This window comes from Pituophis catenifer, unplaced genomic scaffold (genome assembly GCF_029215685.1).
Source record: "Pituophis catenifer annectens isolate HBS135680 unplaced genomic scaffold, rPitCat1.0.hap2 SCAF_5, whole genome shotgun sequence".
Lineage (NCBI taxonomy): Eukaryota > Metazoa > Chordata > Lepidosauria > Squamata > Colubridae > Pituophis > Pituophis catenifer.
In genome coordinates, this window is record NW_027256885.1 from 58,838,100 (window position 1) to 58,852,543 (window position 14,444).

Sequence of the window (14,444 nt, forward strand, 5' to 3'; positions counted from 1 at the left end):
TACAATTTAGCATCCAGTGAGCTCAATAGAGTGGTATAGGCTCTCCTGTGGTACCACTCTTCTTGAGGTCCCCAAGGGAAAGGTGGGGGGTCTAAAACCATTTCTAGGGTCCCCTCTTTTAAGAGACATACCTGTATCTCTTTATTCCATATGTTAAAATTTCCCCTTCCCAGATGTAATTTTTCAAAGTTATTTGGGAGAACAGACACAGTTGGGGCAGAAAATGCTGATGTATTTTGCTGTCTTTGGTATCTCTTCTCAGGTTCCATTGAAGTAAATGGGAGAGGGATCCCTCTGCTGGCTGGTGTAGGTATTTTTCTCTGATTATTTTTCTCCTTTTCAGATGGGGCCAACTGAGCATGCTCAGAACTCATTCCAGCCCAGGAGCCGACGGGAGCGGACCTCTCTCTCTGTGCTTCAGAGCCAGGCCTGGGCCCAGGCCTGTGGAGCTCTGAAGAGTCTCCTGGAAGCCCCCCTGGTACTGGAACACTTACCAGGGGGCGAAGGCTGTAGGATGGGGCTGGAAAAGCCCGAAAATGCTGAAGATCGCCTGGAGAGGCCCACCGCTGGCCCTGAAGACTCCAGAGGAGGCAGTCATCTTGGGAGGTGGGAGGCTCAGCTGGAGGCCCCCTGAAGTCATCCAGGTGAGTCCTCCGTTGCCTCGGTCGGGGTGTTGGGAAGGCTGGAGCCCCCAGGGGTTCTTCTGGGGCTCTCTGGAGGCCTGGGTCCTGGCTGGGGGGCTCTGGACTGGACCCCCCCCCCTTGCTGGTCCCCTGGGGCTGTTGAGGGAGGCTGGCTGCCCCCGAGGTTGAGGCCACGGTCATCGTGGCCTCCAGGGCTGCGACCAGGACTTGGATTGCAGCCCTGATGCCCGCTGCAGCAGGAGCGGCTGGGCAGACTTCGAGGCTTGCCTGTGGGGGGGGGGAGCAGTTTGCATGCTGCTTTGGCTGGCTGCCATCCGTTGCTGGGCCTCGTGGCCTAGCTGAGGCCTACCAAGCCTCGCTGGAGTAGGTGGCCTGGGGGCCGCCATGTTGCTTCTGGTTGGCCCCCGGAAGTTGCAGGTCGCGATTTGGCAGGAATTTTCCCGCCAAAAGCTCTGGGTCCCTGGGGTCCCCCAGGGTGGCTGTCGCCATGTTGGGGAGCCTCCTGGGCACTGGGGAAGGACTTACCCAGTGTCCAGAGGCCCCCTGAGATGGTGTCCCACGTGGCTGGGCTCCTGGCGTCCCTCGGGTTGCTAGGAGCGTTCGTAGCAGCTCTCTGCATTCCTTGCCAGTGAGCTGGTCTACGCTGGGGGTGGCCTGGTCCCTGGCCTCCTCCCCGGTGTCCTGGCAGTCCTGGGTGGACTGCTGGTCTTCCATGCCTTCCTCTGTGGCTTGCAGCTGCAAGGAAATGTGCGAGGGGGTCCCTTGCGTTCCACTGGGTCCTCTGGGGGCATAGAGATCATCTGTACCCTCCTCTAGATTGAAGCTCGCATCAGGGACTGGATGCAGGGCTGCCAACCTTGCTTGGAGACTCCTGGTCATAACCGGAGAAGTCCTGCCATCCATCTCTTGGGGGTTCTTGCTGGAACCTCCTGGCATCTTGCTTCTGCTGGCTTGGAAGCGTTGCCTCAAACCATCCTCTGCTACCACTTTGTGAGGGATCTCATGAAGAACGATGGTTCATTGAGGGCACTTCCAAGAAAAGGTCAGCACGCAAGGATGCAATCAAATTAAGTCTTTATTTAGAAGTAAAAGTAGAGTAAAATAAGTTCCCAGGCATGGAGGCATCCATGCCTGGATTGAGCCCATGGATCAGTCCCATAGGAAGGTAGAACAAGAGCAGGGGAAAAGGGAAAAGGGTAAAAGGAAAAAGCAAAAGGCAGGGAGCAGCCCCTGTGCAGGGGTTCTTATAGGGGCTCCTGGCCCCTCCCTTACAAGGTGTGTGAGGGGGCCGGAGGGCCATTAACTTTCCCCAATGGGGCTGCAGGGGCTGGAGCCCCTTGACCCACCAGTGGGATCAAAGGTGCCTCTTTGCCCCCATCTGGTGGCCTTTGAAGAGACTGCCATGGCTGGCACAAAACACCTAACAGAAAATGAATTTGGGTCTTCAAATACAAGTATCTGAAGAATATTAAGTCAATTGGATTTATTTCTATTCCAGTCATGAAGGGAGGAGTGTCAGAGTATGAATATTCATGGACTGGAATAGATCAGGCAATGGGGACTGAATGGAGCTGAGACAGACTGGAGCCAGGGCATGTCTTAGTCTGCAGCTTCTGAGTCTGTGCAGAGAAACTGAAACCAGTATGCTCTGCTGAAATGAAACTAACTGTTCTATCCTGTGTGTTTTGCTTGTAACTGCTACGTTGGAAGATATCTGCTATTGGTATTGTAAATTTACTTCATGTATTGTTATGTATAATAAGAAGCTAATGAATCCTGCTGCATCAATCTGCCTGTGTGTGCTTTCTGGATTTAATTTCTGCAACAAACTCTGACACGTTCGCAATTCAACTCTGATTGCAGCAGCTTAAATCCTTTTATCCACACTCAAGATACTTCTCAGCATCAGTGAGAATCAATACTTCTCAATACTGATATGTAGGAAGTTAGCACCCACCCCTCTCCTAGAAGAATGAAATATTCTAGGAAATATTAAAAAGGCAGAATATTATATTTCCCTGGATGAGAAATGGAGAACCACGTTTTTTTTAAGGCAGGAAGCAGACTCACTCTTGATAGCCCCCACCCTCCTCAATAGTCCACAGCAGATGTCAGCACTTAAGAGATAAAGATATGGCTACGTCTATTCTTAAGCAAATACCCTCATCCAAGATCCCAAAAAGGTAGGATTAGCCCTCAGCCATAATAGGAATTGCCCAAAACCCTCTTCATTACATCATCACCCAGCAAGATTCAACCAAGCCTGGGACTCAAGACAACCTACAAAGTTACCCCTGCATGGACCCATGGGAGTCTGACAACCAATCAGAATACCTGCCCTTACACAGGAACAGGAAGCTCTAAGGCTGGGCCCAAGAGAGGGTATAAATACATATCTCTCTCTCTTCCATGTGCTCATTTTGCCCAGGACCAAAAAAACCCCATGTGGTCCTGTCCACCATTTTTTTTTAAATTTGATTTATATGCCGCCCTTCTCCGGAGACTCAGGGCGGCTTACAATGCGTTAAGCAATAGCCTTCATACTTTTGTATATATATACAAAGTCAGCTTATTGCCCCCACAAACTGGGTCCTCAATTTACCTACCTTAGAAAGGATGGAAGGCTGAGTCAACCTTGAGCCTGGTGAGATTCGAACTTACAGTAATTGCAGACAGCTGGTGTTAATCACAATGCTAATAGTCTGCTGAGCCACCATTAAACCATCTTTCCAGGCACCTGGGGATATTACATCACCAAGCACAGTTCAATCAGGCTTATCTCAGACAAACTCCTAGGATTTGCACATGACCCCTACAGCAACCAATAGGATACATTACTTGCACAGGAACAGGAAGCTCTAGGGCAAGGCCCAAGAAAGGGTATAAATAACACTGTCAGCTCCAGCACGCTGTCGGCATGGAGCTGCCATTCATGGGGGGAGGAGCGCACAAACCTCATTTCAGCCCAGCATCTGCTTCATCCTGCGTCGAGCCTCCCAGGGACTGATAGGATCAACGGGAAGGAATAGCTGGGGGATGACATCATCATGGCCAGCCGGAAATAACAAGTGGATTAACTGTTTAGATGTTGGTTGTAAATCCTCAAGAATTAAACATTAGCCCACTTCCAGGTCACATGGGAGGGAGCAGAGTGCGTGATTGGGTGGGTGGTGATAACTAATGAATAAATGGTGGCGGGAGGCACAGGGCAATAGCCCTAACAAGATTTTCATCTGCGATTGTCAGTGAGTGCCAAGAAGTGATTAAACTAAGGTAGCAGCCATCCAGGTTTGTCTCCTTTTATTTCCTTCTGTTTGGAACCTGACAAGCACTCACTCTTCACTCCATGTGTCCAACTGCACCAGGACCATGTGCTCCATTAAACCAGCTTTCCAAGATATGTTTCCAGTGTCTTTCTCCCCACTTGGAATTGAACCCAGATGGACATTTCTTCAAACAGATACATGTTTTAAAAATAATAAAGCAACATATAGATTTAAAACCACAAATATTTTTGTTGGGCATCTTACCGAAAAAGTATAACAAGGGGAATACATATTTGATTTTACACGTTTTAACTGCAGCTAGAATTGTATTTGCATGACAGTGGAAAAGTGAAGAGATCCCTACAGATGAAAATGTACGGTAATTAAAAAAATATTAGAATGTGCAGAAATGGATAGATTAACACTAAAAATTAAGGAAAAGGAAGAACTGAATACTTTTTAACATGGGGCTCATTTTATCAAAGGTTAGCCAATAAAAACAGAAGTTAGAAACATGGAAATATACGAGGACTAATGTTATAAGGAAGGTTTGCTAAAATGGATAAGCAAATATTATTATTATATGACTAATACCAATGTAATGAATATTATTGTAAACCTTAAGACTATTTCCTAAAATTATTTGTACCCAGACAACACACAGTTTATGTAGAAATGGAATTTTTATACGTAATAAAAAAAATGATATACATGTCAGGGTTCCAAGTAACACCCCCAATGAACAAATACTTTGAGGCTTGAGTTTCCTCAAAGTTCCATTTTATTAGAGATATCATATTGGTGTCAGCACTTCAAGCTGCATTTACTCTAGTGCTGACATAAGAAGGAGAAGCGGAGGCGTCTGGAAAGGGATGTTTGACTTTTCACCTACTTATTTTCCCTGGAGATAATATCCCCTAGGAGATGGGATGGGAGGGGGAAAATTCCTTTGAGCTGGAGCAGTAGATTAGGGGTAGAGTGACTTGGAAGATGGCCAATGAGTGCAGAGGAGTGGGGAACGGAAAGGGAGGGTTTTGGGTCTGGAAGTCAGTGTTGGCTGCAATGGAGTTGGAGTTAGAATGTCGTGCTTAATAAATGGGAGTTTTTCATCAAAGACTTTGTTTGAAATGCAATTTATTTGAGCTGACCTCGAAACCTGACAATTGGCACATCTAGGAAAACCCGACTCTGAAAGTTTCCAGGTTTTTCCCACCCAAGTGAAAGTTCAAGTCCCTGCCCAGCACCCACATGTCCATCACATAGTCCAATCAATACACTGTCCAAATTGGAGATACCTCCCATGTCAAGTTCCAAACAGAATGCAAAAGAAAGGACACAAACCTGGTCTGTTGCTGCCTTTTATTAACTTCCTGGCACGTACTGACAATCTCTGTTGAATCTTTTGTTAGGGCTACATGCCCATGCTTCCTGCCACCTTTTATACAATAAACACCACCCCTCCCATCACCCAATCACACGTGTCTTTCCTCCCACGTGTCCCAGAGTAATTGCTCTTGGCATTAAACCAGCATAATAGTTACACCCCCAGCTTGCCTGCTTGCCAAAACCTCCTATCTAATCTGCTGGGTTCCCCCTCCTCCAGCCCCCACCCACTGCCTTTTGGGCCTCTTTCGGCCCTCTCTACGGTCCTGGGTGATGTCATTGCCACGCCCCTCAGTTGTTTGACAGCCACGTGGCATCCTGGCAGTTCGGCAGTGTTTCTTGGGCTGGTCGGATTTCGGTTGCTTCTGACACAGGTGGGGTTCGGCATGGCCACAGAGCTTACATCTCCTGATGTCGTGGCAACGTTTCGGCTGGGCTTGTTGGGATGGTGACTGTACGGGATGTTGGACGCGCGGCTCCCTCTGAATGGCAGCTCCGGGCCAGCTGGCCCGCCAGAGCTGACATCCCAGTCATCCAATTCCAGGTGCCAGGGCAAGGTGTCCTTGACTCTCTGAGAAAGGACTGTTATTTTGACTACATAACACCCATACTCTATGCAATCCCCCCTCCCATTTTCCCACAGTAGAAAATGTGGCAGGCCCGAAGGCCCAAATGTAAAAGATGGCTTCCAGGTCTGACAATATGCTTTAAGCCCCAAACTTCAGCTCCATATAATATCATGGGGATAACCTTGGCTTTATGTAATAATAATAACTGCATATTACAATAATTGCATATTATTACAATTCATAATAATTGAGGCTAAGGAACCTGGATAGCTTAATGGTGTAGCCATCACCACTGTAACAAATCCATCCACCTTCCTGCTGGACTTCATCTTCTCTTTTCTTCCATCTTTCCCAGAATTAGAGCCTTCTCCAGAGAGCTAGGTCTTTGCATAATGTATCTGAAAGTAGGATAATTTGAGCCTGGTCATTTGTGCCTCAAGTGAGAACTATGAGTTGATTTGTTCAATTAGCTACTTGTTTCTTTTCTTGGCTGTCTATGGTTATTCTCAGGAGTCTTTTCCAACACCAAAGTTGAAAAACATTGTTGGAAGGAAAATCCATCTGGTTCAGTTCCAAGCTATTTAGAAAGACTGAGTCTGCTTTCTGTCTTTAAGAGTATGTTTCTCTATCTCTCCCTTTGGGGAAATATAATATTCTGCCTTTTTAATATTTCCCAAAATATTTCATTCTTCCAGGGGGGAGGGGGCTTCCCACAACATCAATACTCTTTCTATCTTGCTTCGTAGATTTCAACTTTTGCTTCTTTAGTGTAGGAAGTTAGCCCCTACCCTTCTCCTAGGACTGTGATGGCGAACCTATGGCACGTGTGTCAGAAGTGGCACGCAGAGCCCTCTCTGTGGGCACGCATGCCGTTGCCAGCTGCTCTTCTGGGTTCCGTTGCCAGCTGCTCTTCTGGGTTCATGATTGGTTGTCAGACTCCCATGGGGCCATGCAGGGGTAACTTTGTAGGTTGTGTTTTTGAGTCCCAAGTTTGGTTTACTCTTGCTGGGTGATGATGTAATTAAAGGGCTTTGGGATTCCTATTACGGCTCTTCCTGAAGGAGGTAGATCTTTGTTATATAGAATAGACTGGCACAGGCCTTAATGGCCCATTGACAAAGGGTGGGTGGGTGAGTTTCTGCCTCCCTTTTAGGGGAAATATTCTGCCCTTTTAATATTTCCTAAAATATCTCATTTTCCTAGGAGAGGGGTGGGTGCTAAACTTCCGACACTATGTTCAACTTTGTTTCTAGTTAGGGTGAAAGATGGATTCCTTTATACCCCCTTTACCTTCTCCTCAGTTTGAGCTTAAAGTCACATAAAGTAGAAGTTTGAGGAGGGGGAAGAAACTTCTATCTAGTTCCATTGCCGGAAGCGGTTCCTGCAATGTAAGGGGGCAATTTAATTTCAAATCCTGTTTAGGAGACCTAAGGCTCCTACCCCACTTGAGTCTGTCAAGAAAGTCATTTTTTCTCCCATAATTATAAATGTAAATTGTGGGAGTTACAGTTGGCAAGGTAATCAACTTGGTCTTGCGGTACAGTATATTTTCTTGCATTTTTGGGTTATATGGACTGGAAGTCAGAATAGAACGAAACAGAAAGACACACATGCTTTCCATCTATATAAATAAAAATGTAAATGTCCGTTTGTACATAACCGCACATCTCCGAAAGTTCTTCACCGATTACTTTCAAATTTTGACACAACGTTGCATTCGACTATGGACGTGTTTCTATATACCTATATTATATACATGTCACACCTGTGACAGGTAAAAACATGAAAAACATTGGAAAACATTGAAAGACATTGACAAACATTGAAAAACAGCACCATCTGCTGGACGTAAAACCAACATGGCAGCCTCCCAGCCCTGATTACGCTCAACAGATTTCTGCTCCTTATATTTAGACTCTCCATATTGCTTCCAAGAAACTGCGCATTTGGAAGGCAGAGACGCCCAAGGGCCATATCCTGCCACCAGGCTGGGCAGGTAGGCAGCCGGCTCCCCGCCGGGAAGCCCTTGCAGCCGGCATTTCTAGGGCTGGGCAGGGCCCACCCGAGCCTGGCTCTGACCTCCCCCTCCCCCGCCCACCCCGCAAACTAGCGTTGCCCGCCACTGCTGCCCATCCCCCTTGCCAGCCGCTCTTGGGGCTCCCTCCAAAGAACACCTGGCAACGAGGCTGCCTGGGTCCGCCGAGCGGGAACCCTCCGTCCCTCGCCTGGCCTGAACCGCGCCTGGCCCAGTGCTACCACGGGCCCCGAGGTCAGAAAGACCAGCCGCTAACCGGCACTATGCGAATCCGGTCGGTGAGCGGGAGATGGAGCCAACTGGAGCCTCGGGGTCACCTTTGACCAGCGCCGCCTTTGATTCCCAGGTGGGCCTACACAAAAATTTCAGCCTCTGGCAGAAAAGGGGCTCCGGGGAGGCTTCGGGGGGCGGAAACAGGCAGGAGGGAGGATGGCCAGCCCTCCTTTGTTTCGCCTGGAAGAGTGGGGGATTTAATCATTCCCCTGCCCTTGGCAGGCGGGGGAGGAGAACTGCGCAGCAGGGGTCCAGCAGGGTGTGCGTGGCTCCTGGCTTTGCCGCTTTCTTCCTTCGGGTGGGAAGCCCCAAACCAGCCTTGAACCCCCACCGCACCCCCTCCCTCCCTCCCTTCCCTTCCCTGCTATGGGTCTCCCCGTCGAGCCCCCAGAGAACATCTGAGTAGGGAGGACAGAGGGGGCCCCTTAGTTTCTGCTCTGGTGCAGAGAGCTGCGAAGGCCTGGCCTGAAAAGATAAGGGCGATGGCGGGGGATGCAGAAGAGGATGGGCCAGAGACAGAGATAAACAGAGAGAGAGGGAGAGACAGACATAGAGAAATACAGAGAGACGGGGGGGGGGGGGAGAGAGGATGGGAGAGAGAGAGACATAGAGAGATACAGAGGGGGGGAGAGAGAGAGACAGAGAGAGATACAGAGAGGGTGGGAGACAGAGAGAGATACAGAGTGGGTGGGAGAGAGACATAGAGATACAGAGAAAGGGGGAGAGAGAGATATAGAGAGATACAGACGGGGGAGAGAGAGAGACATAGAAAGAGAGGGGGGAGACAAAGAGGGAGGATTTTGTGGTTCCCATTGTTTTTTAGCAACCGGTTCTCTGCCCTAATCACCAGCTGGGTAGGCGTGGCTGTCATGTGACTGATGAAAGTGAGTGATGTCGAGTTGGCCACGCCCACCAAATGTTCGTGGAGAGTTTGGAATTTCAGCCTCGCTCTTTTAGCCCAGCGGAAGCACCAGACTGGGCCACAGCAACGTGTGGCCGGGTACAGCTAGTCTAAAATAAAAGACCATAAATGCATGTATCCAACTGTTGGAAGAAACATCCTTCTAGGTTCTGCTCCAAGTGGGGAAAACAGACACTGGAAACATGGAGACTGCTTGGAAAGATGGTTTAATGGTGGACAGGATCACATGGCTTGAGTTCCTGAACAGAAAAGGGGCCGATACAGTAAATCCTCGGGTTTTTATGCTCTCTCTGGCTCTGCATTTCTTGGGGCCCCGAAAGAGTATCCTGATTGGTTGTCAGACTCCCAGGGGGTGGGGGCCTTGCTGGCTGATGGTCACATGTGCTTCCCAGGTCACATGTGGTGAGTTTCTGCTGCTATTGTGTAGAGGGCTAATCCTATCTTTGGCAATTCCTACTATGGCTCTGCCTGAAGGAGGCAGATCTTTGTTATGTAGAATAGACTGGCCCAGGCCTTAATGGCCCATTGACAAAGAGTGGGGGGCAGGAAGGTGGGAGCTGCTTTGTCTGTAAAATATGCTTCTCATATTTCTCATCCAGGGAAATATAATATTCTGCCTTTTTCATATTTCCTAAAATATTTCACTCTTCCAGGAAAGGGGTGGGTGCTAACTTCCTACACAACCAACTTACGTTAGGCAGTTCTTTTCTCTAAACCGGCAAAGTGCTGAAGAAAGCGACCAGCAATTAAACTATTAGGTGTTCTGCACAAAACCAAAAGTAATTTTTCACTTATTCTTGTAGCAACCGGTACTCCCACCAGAGGCGGCGCTGTCTCTAAAATAGAACGCTTCTGTGACATAAAGCCATAATTTCCCATTCATAACTTCAGATGCTCCGTTGCTGATTGGTTATTGGGAACCTATCTGATACACTTTTTCTTCGGAACGAACTATCCTTCCAAGAAAGGTAATAAAGAAAAAGTTGCTGGAATTGCTAGCTGCATCTTCCTTTAATCCAAACCACATTGTTTCGTCACAACGTAATCCTTTGACTCTTTAAATGAACGTTTACTACAGTACTTTTCTCCTTCAATTTCTCAAACAAATGGAACGCTCCGCCCCTCCCTTTTCTTGTCGCCATCTTGATGCCTCCTTTGCGCAGGACTCGATCACACAGCTTGTTCCACGGTGGAGCAAACCACGGAGACGGAAGCGTGGGGGGAAGGCGTGGTGGGGTGATATATTCATAGCAGATGAAACTAACCAAACGTTATTATAAGCGGGGGTGAGGTTAGGCTCACTTGGGGAGGGAGGTAGACGTTACTATTGGGTAACTGACAGTGGGTGGGGCTCGGGTTAACTTCGTGAAGGGTGAGTGGTGGTGTAGTGAACGGAACTCTTCCCTGTACAGAGGGGAAGGGTGTGCGCTGTGTGGGTGGTACTGTTGTGATTGGTGCGTGTGCATGTATACCTGTATGTATCTCCGTATTTAGATGATTCCGCTGAGCTAGGTGGGGAGGGGAGAGGGAACAGAAGAACGACGGGAGAAGGTTGTACGATTGTGAGCGCTTTTTAAGGGGTGGGTGGGTACGGTTGACTTAATTGCAATAGGACCGGGCTAGGTAGAAAAGGGAGGGCTGGATGGTACCATTTGGGGGGAGCGATGGGAACAATTATAGAAGTATCGCAGATTTGAATGCAATCCACTGCGGTTGAGCAGAAAATAGAAGCGGTGCCTTAGCGGCCCACTGTATTCTAAAGGTCAGAAGAAGACAGGAAGCACCACTTCAAGTTAGAAAGGGATGAACCTATGGTGGCATCAATGAGAGGCTCGTTCTAGTGGTATCATGCAAGGAGGTACCAAGTCTAACAAGCCCATGAAGTAAGTGGTGCCATTTTGAGCTGGTACAGGTTCCATCTTCAGGAATGTGGTGGGAGAGTGGCTGAGTGCTGAAGGAGCAGAAGGCTGGGCCTTTTCTTGGAGGGCATTTTGACATGACTGTTTGAGAGACAACAATTGTTCAGGTTGGAGGGGCCCAAGGAGAATCATGAAAAAACACTGCTGTTAGGAAGCCAATATTTGTTCATACAGTCCCATGGACCATCTCTCTGCCATGGCCTCAAACTGTACTGGAGGCACAGTGGCTGCGAACACTGGCTCAGCTATAGGTGCGGCGCTCAGAGCTTCCAATACCAAGATGAAGAAGAAGCATTTTGTCTGCCAGAAAGTGAAACTCTTTCGAGCCTCTGAACCGCTCCTGAGTGTCCTTATGTGGGGAGTCAACCACACGGTGAGCGAGAAATGCACAAAAGCAGGCAACTCCTACCTCTTTGAATTTATGTGTGCATGGCAATGGGGACCAAATACATTACCCAGCCCTCTTGACTAGAGAGGCACATCCTGCCATTGAATATTTGTTTCTACTTGCAGGTATTATACAGGTAGTCCTCGACTTACAACCTTTTAGTGACCAAAGTTACAACAGCAATGAAAAAGTGACATGACCATTTTTCGCACTTACGACCATTGCAGCATCCCCATGGTCATGTGATCAAAATTCAGATACTTGGCAACAGGTTCATGTTTATGACAGTTGCAGTGTCCTGGGGTCATATTTGCAACCCTCTGACAAGCTAAGTCAATGGGGAAGCCAGATTCACTTAACAACCCTGTTGCTAACTTGACAGTGATTCACTTAACTGGCAGAAAAGGTCGTCAAATGGGGCAAAACTTAATTAACTGCCTGGCTTAGCAACAGAGGTTTGGGGCTCAATTGTGGTTGTAAGTCATCTCTTGTGTTGATCATTAGATCCAAAGTAAACATCCTTATTTTGATAACATACTAGAATCCATATCTTGCATGAAAACACATATTGGAAAATGGTAGAGAAATGTATATTTTTTAAATAAAGGGAAAGCATGTAAAGATTTCTAAATTAATTACAAAGGGGTAACAGTTTTGTGTTAAATGAATTTCAAAGTCTTCCTCTACAGAAGGTGGAGGTTCTTTAATATCTTTTCACACATGTAGGTAGTAATGATAAACAGCAATAAATTATTTTCAATAGGGCAGTGCAGTGATCCAGGTTTGAAAGGGACAAGGGGATTGAAGTGTGCAGGTGTGCGTATAATATCTATTGGCACCTCCTTAAAGAAGCTGTGTGTTTCCTGGACTTGATTTAATGAGGTCCTGATAGGTGTGTGCTTTCTGATGAGTTCCCTTTTCCCTTCAGATCAGGATTGCTGTACAACCTTAGTTTTCAGAATGAACCAGAAAGCTATGGGGGGTGTTTTGGCAGCAGTTCGTTTTCCGAGCTTGCTGTTTAGCTCCTGGACATTTCGTTTATTTATTTATTATTTATTATTCAAATTTCTATACCGCCCTTCTCCTTTCGGACTCAGGGCGGTGAACAGCCAAAATAAAACATTTATACATAAAGTACGATTAAAAATATATTTAAAATAATTAAATTTGGCCCATAGTTTAAAATTTATCAATTTAAAATCCATATCAAAATTTAAAATCAACCATAAAATCATAAAATCAAGAGAGACCGGCTAACTGAAAGAGATGAGTTTTTAGGGCCCGACGAAAAGTCCGGAGGTCGGAGATCACTCATATCTCTGGGGGTAGATTGTTCCAAAGGGTAGTCGTTACCAGACTAGGTAACATTTTCAGTGGAACTTCGGGTTAAGTGTTTTGTTCGGTTTTCCTTCTGCTTATATAGGTCCTCTGTGGTGGTGTGGTCAGTTGGTCGTGTGGCTGGTTGTTTGCGTGGCACAAAATTCAACTGGTGAGGTGGTTGGTTCCGTTGCAGATTGGTTGTTTGGATGTTCCAGTTTCTTATAGGTTCATATGCTGGTTCTAAGTCAATGTGTTTGTTGATGGATCTGTTTGTAGAATGCCAGGGTTCAATGAATTCATGTGCATAACGGGTTTTGGCGTGGCCAATGATTCTGGCTTCGTCCCAGTTGAACCGGTGTTGTTCATTGTCGACATGGCTCAAGAGCAGGGACTTCTGGTCATGCCGCTTAACTGCCAGCTGGTGTTCATGAATTCTGGTTTTCAATTGTCCTGTTTGTCCAACATTGAACTGGTTACAATTGTTGCAATTGATTTTGTATATTACGTTGGTGCTGTCTTCTTTCGGTGTTCTGTCTTTGATCTTTGTTAATTCTTGTCTGAGTGTGAAATTGGGTTTGTGGGCTATTGTTATTCCCAGGGTTTGCAGTAATAATAATAATAATAATAATAATAATAATAATAATAATAATTTCTATACCGCCCTTCTCCCGAAGGACTCAGGGCGGTGTACAGCCAATTTAAAAACACAAGACACAACAATAATTAAAAATTAAAATAATTAAATAGATTTGGCCAATTTAAAACCCCAAAAATTAAAATACCCCAATTTAAAATTATTATATTGACAGCCCTGCCTGGCGGAACAACAGGGTCTTCAGTGCGCAGCGGAACACCCGGAGGTCGGAGATCTTACGTATTTCCGGGGGCAGTTCATTCCACAGGGTTGGGGCTCCCACAGAGAAGGACCTCTCCCTGGGTGTCGCCAGCCAACATAACTTGGCTGATGGCACCCTGAGGAGACCCTCTCTGTGGGAACGGACTGGTCGGTGGGAGGCTATTGGTGGCAGAAGACGGTCTCGAAGGTACCCGGGTCCTGTGCCATGGAGCGCTTTAAAGGTGGTAACCAACACCTTGAATCGCACCCGGAAGACCACTGGGAGCCAGTGCAGCTCGCGCAGGAGAGGTGTCACGCGGGCACAACGAGGTGCGCCCATAACCACCCGCGCGGCCGCATTCTGGACCAGCTGGAGCCTCCGAGTGCTCTTCAAGGGGAGCCCCATGTAGAGAGCATTACAATAGTCCAGCCGGGAGGTGACAAGGGCATGAGTGACCGTGCGCAAGGCGTCCCGGTCCAGAAAGGGCTGCAACTGGCGGATCAGGCGAACCTGATAAAAGGCCCCCCTGGCCACGGCCGTCATATGCTCTTCTAAAGACAGCCGTGCGTCCAGGAGGAAACCCAGATTGCGAGCCCTCTCTGTGGGGGGCAAAGATTCACCCCCAATAGTCAGCGATGGCACCAGCTGACTATATCGGGACGCCGGTAGCCACAGCCACTCGGTCTTGGAAGGGTTGAGTCTGAGCCTGTTCCTCCCCATCCAGACCCGCATGGCCTCCAGGCAGCGAGACATCACATCAAGGGCATCGTTGGGGTGGTCTGGGGTGGAGATGTACAGCTGAGTATCATCAGCGTACAGGTGACACTTCACCCCAAAATCACGGATGATCTCACCCAGCGGCTTCACATAAATGTTGAACAGAAGAGGC

The 14,444-nt window shown here is 47.6% G+C and overlaps 1 protein-coding gene across 5 annotated transcripts in view; it reads left to right on the forward strand.

Moving 5' to 3' along the window:
* The first annotated feature begins 400 nt into the window (after nucleotides 1-400).
* LOC139317411 (phosphatidylinositol 5-phosphate 4-kinase type-2 beta) overlaps nucleotides 401-14,444 on the forward strand; it is a 144,779-nt gene continuing 130,735 nt past the window's right edge. The window contains exons 1-2 of one of the 5 annotated variants that reach the window (XM_070944458.1): nucleotides 584-644; nucleotides 9,896-10,060. Coding sequence is in view for 3 of the 5 variants with exons in the window: in XM_070944457.1 (XP_070800558.1) it covers nucleotides 11,190-11,384 (195 nt within the window). In the remaining 2 variants the exon portion in view is untranslated. The other 4 variants (XM_070944456.1, XM_070944459.1, XM_070944457.1 and 1 more) reach the window with 4 other exon arrangements.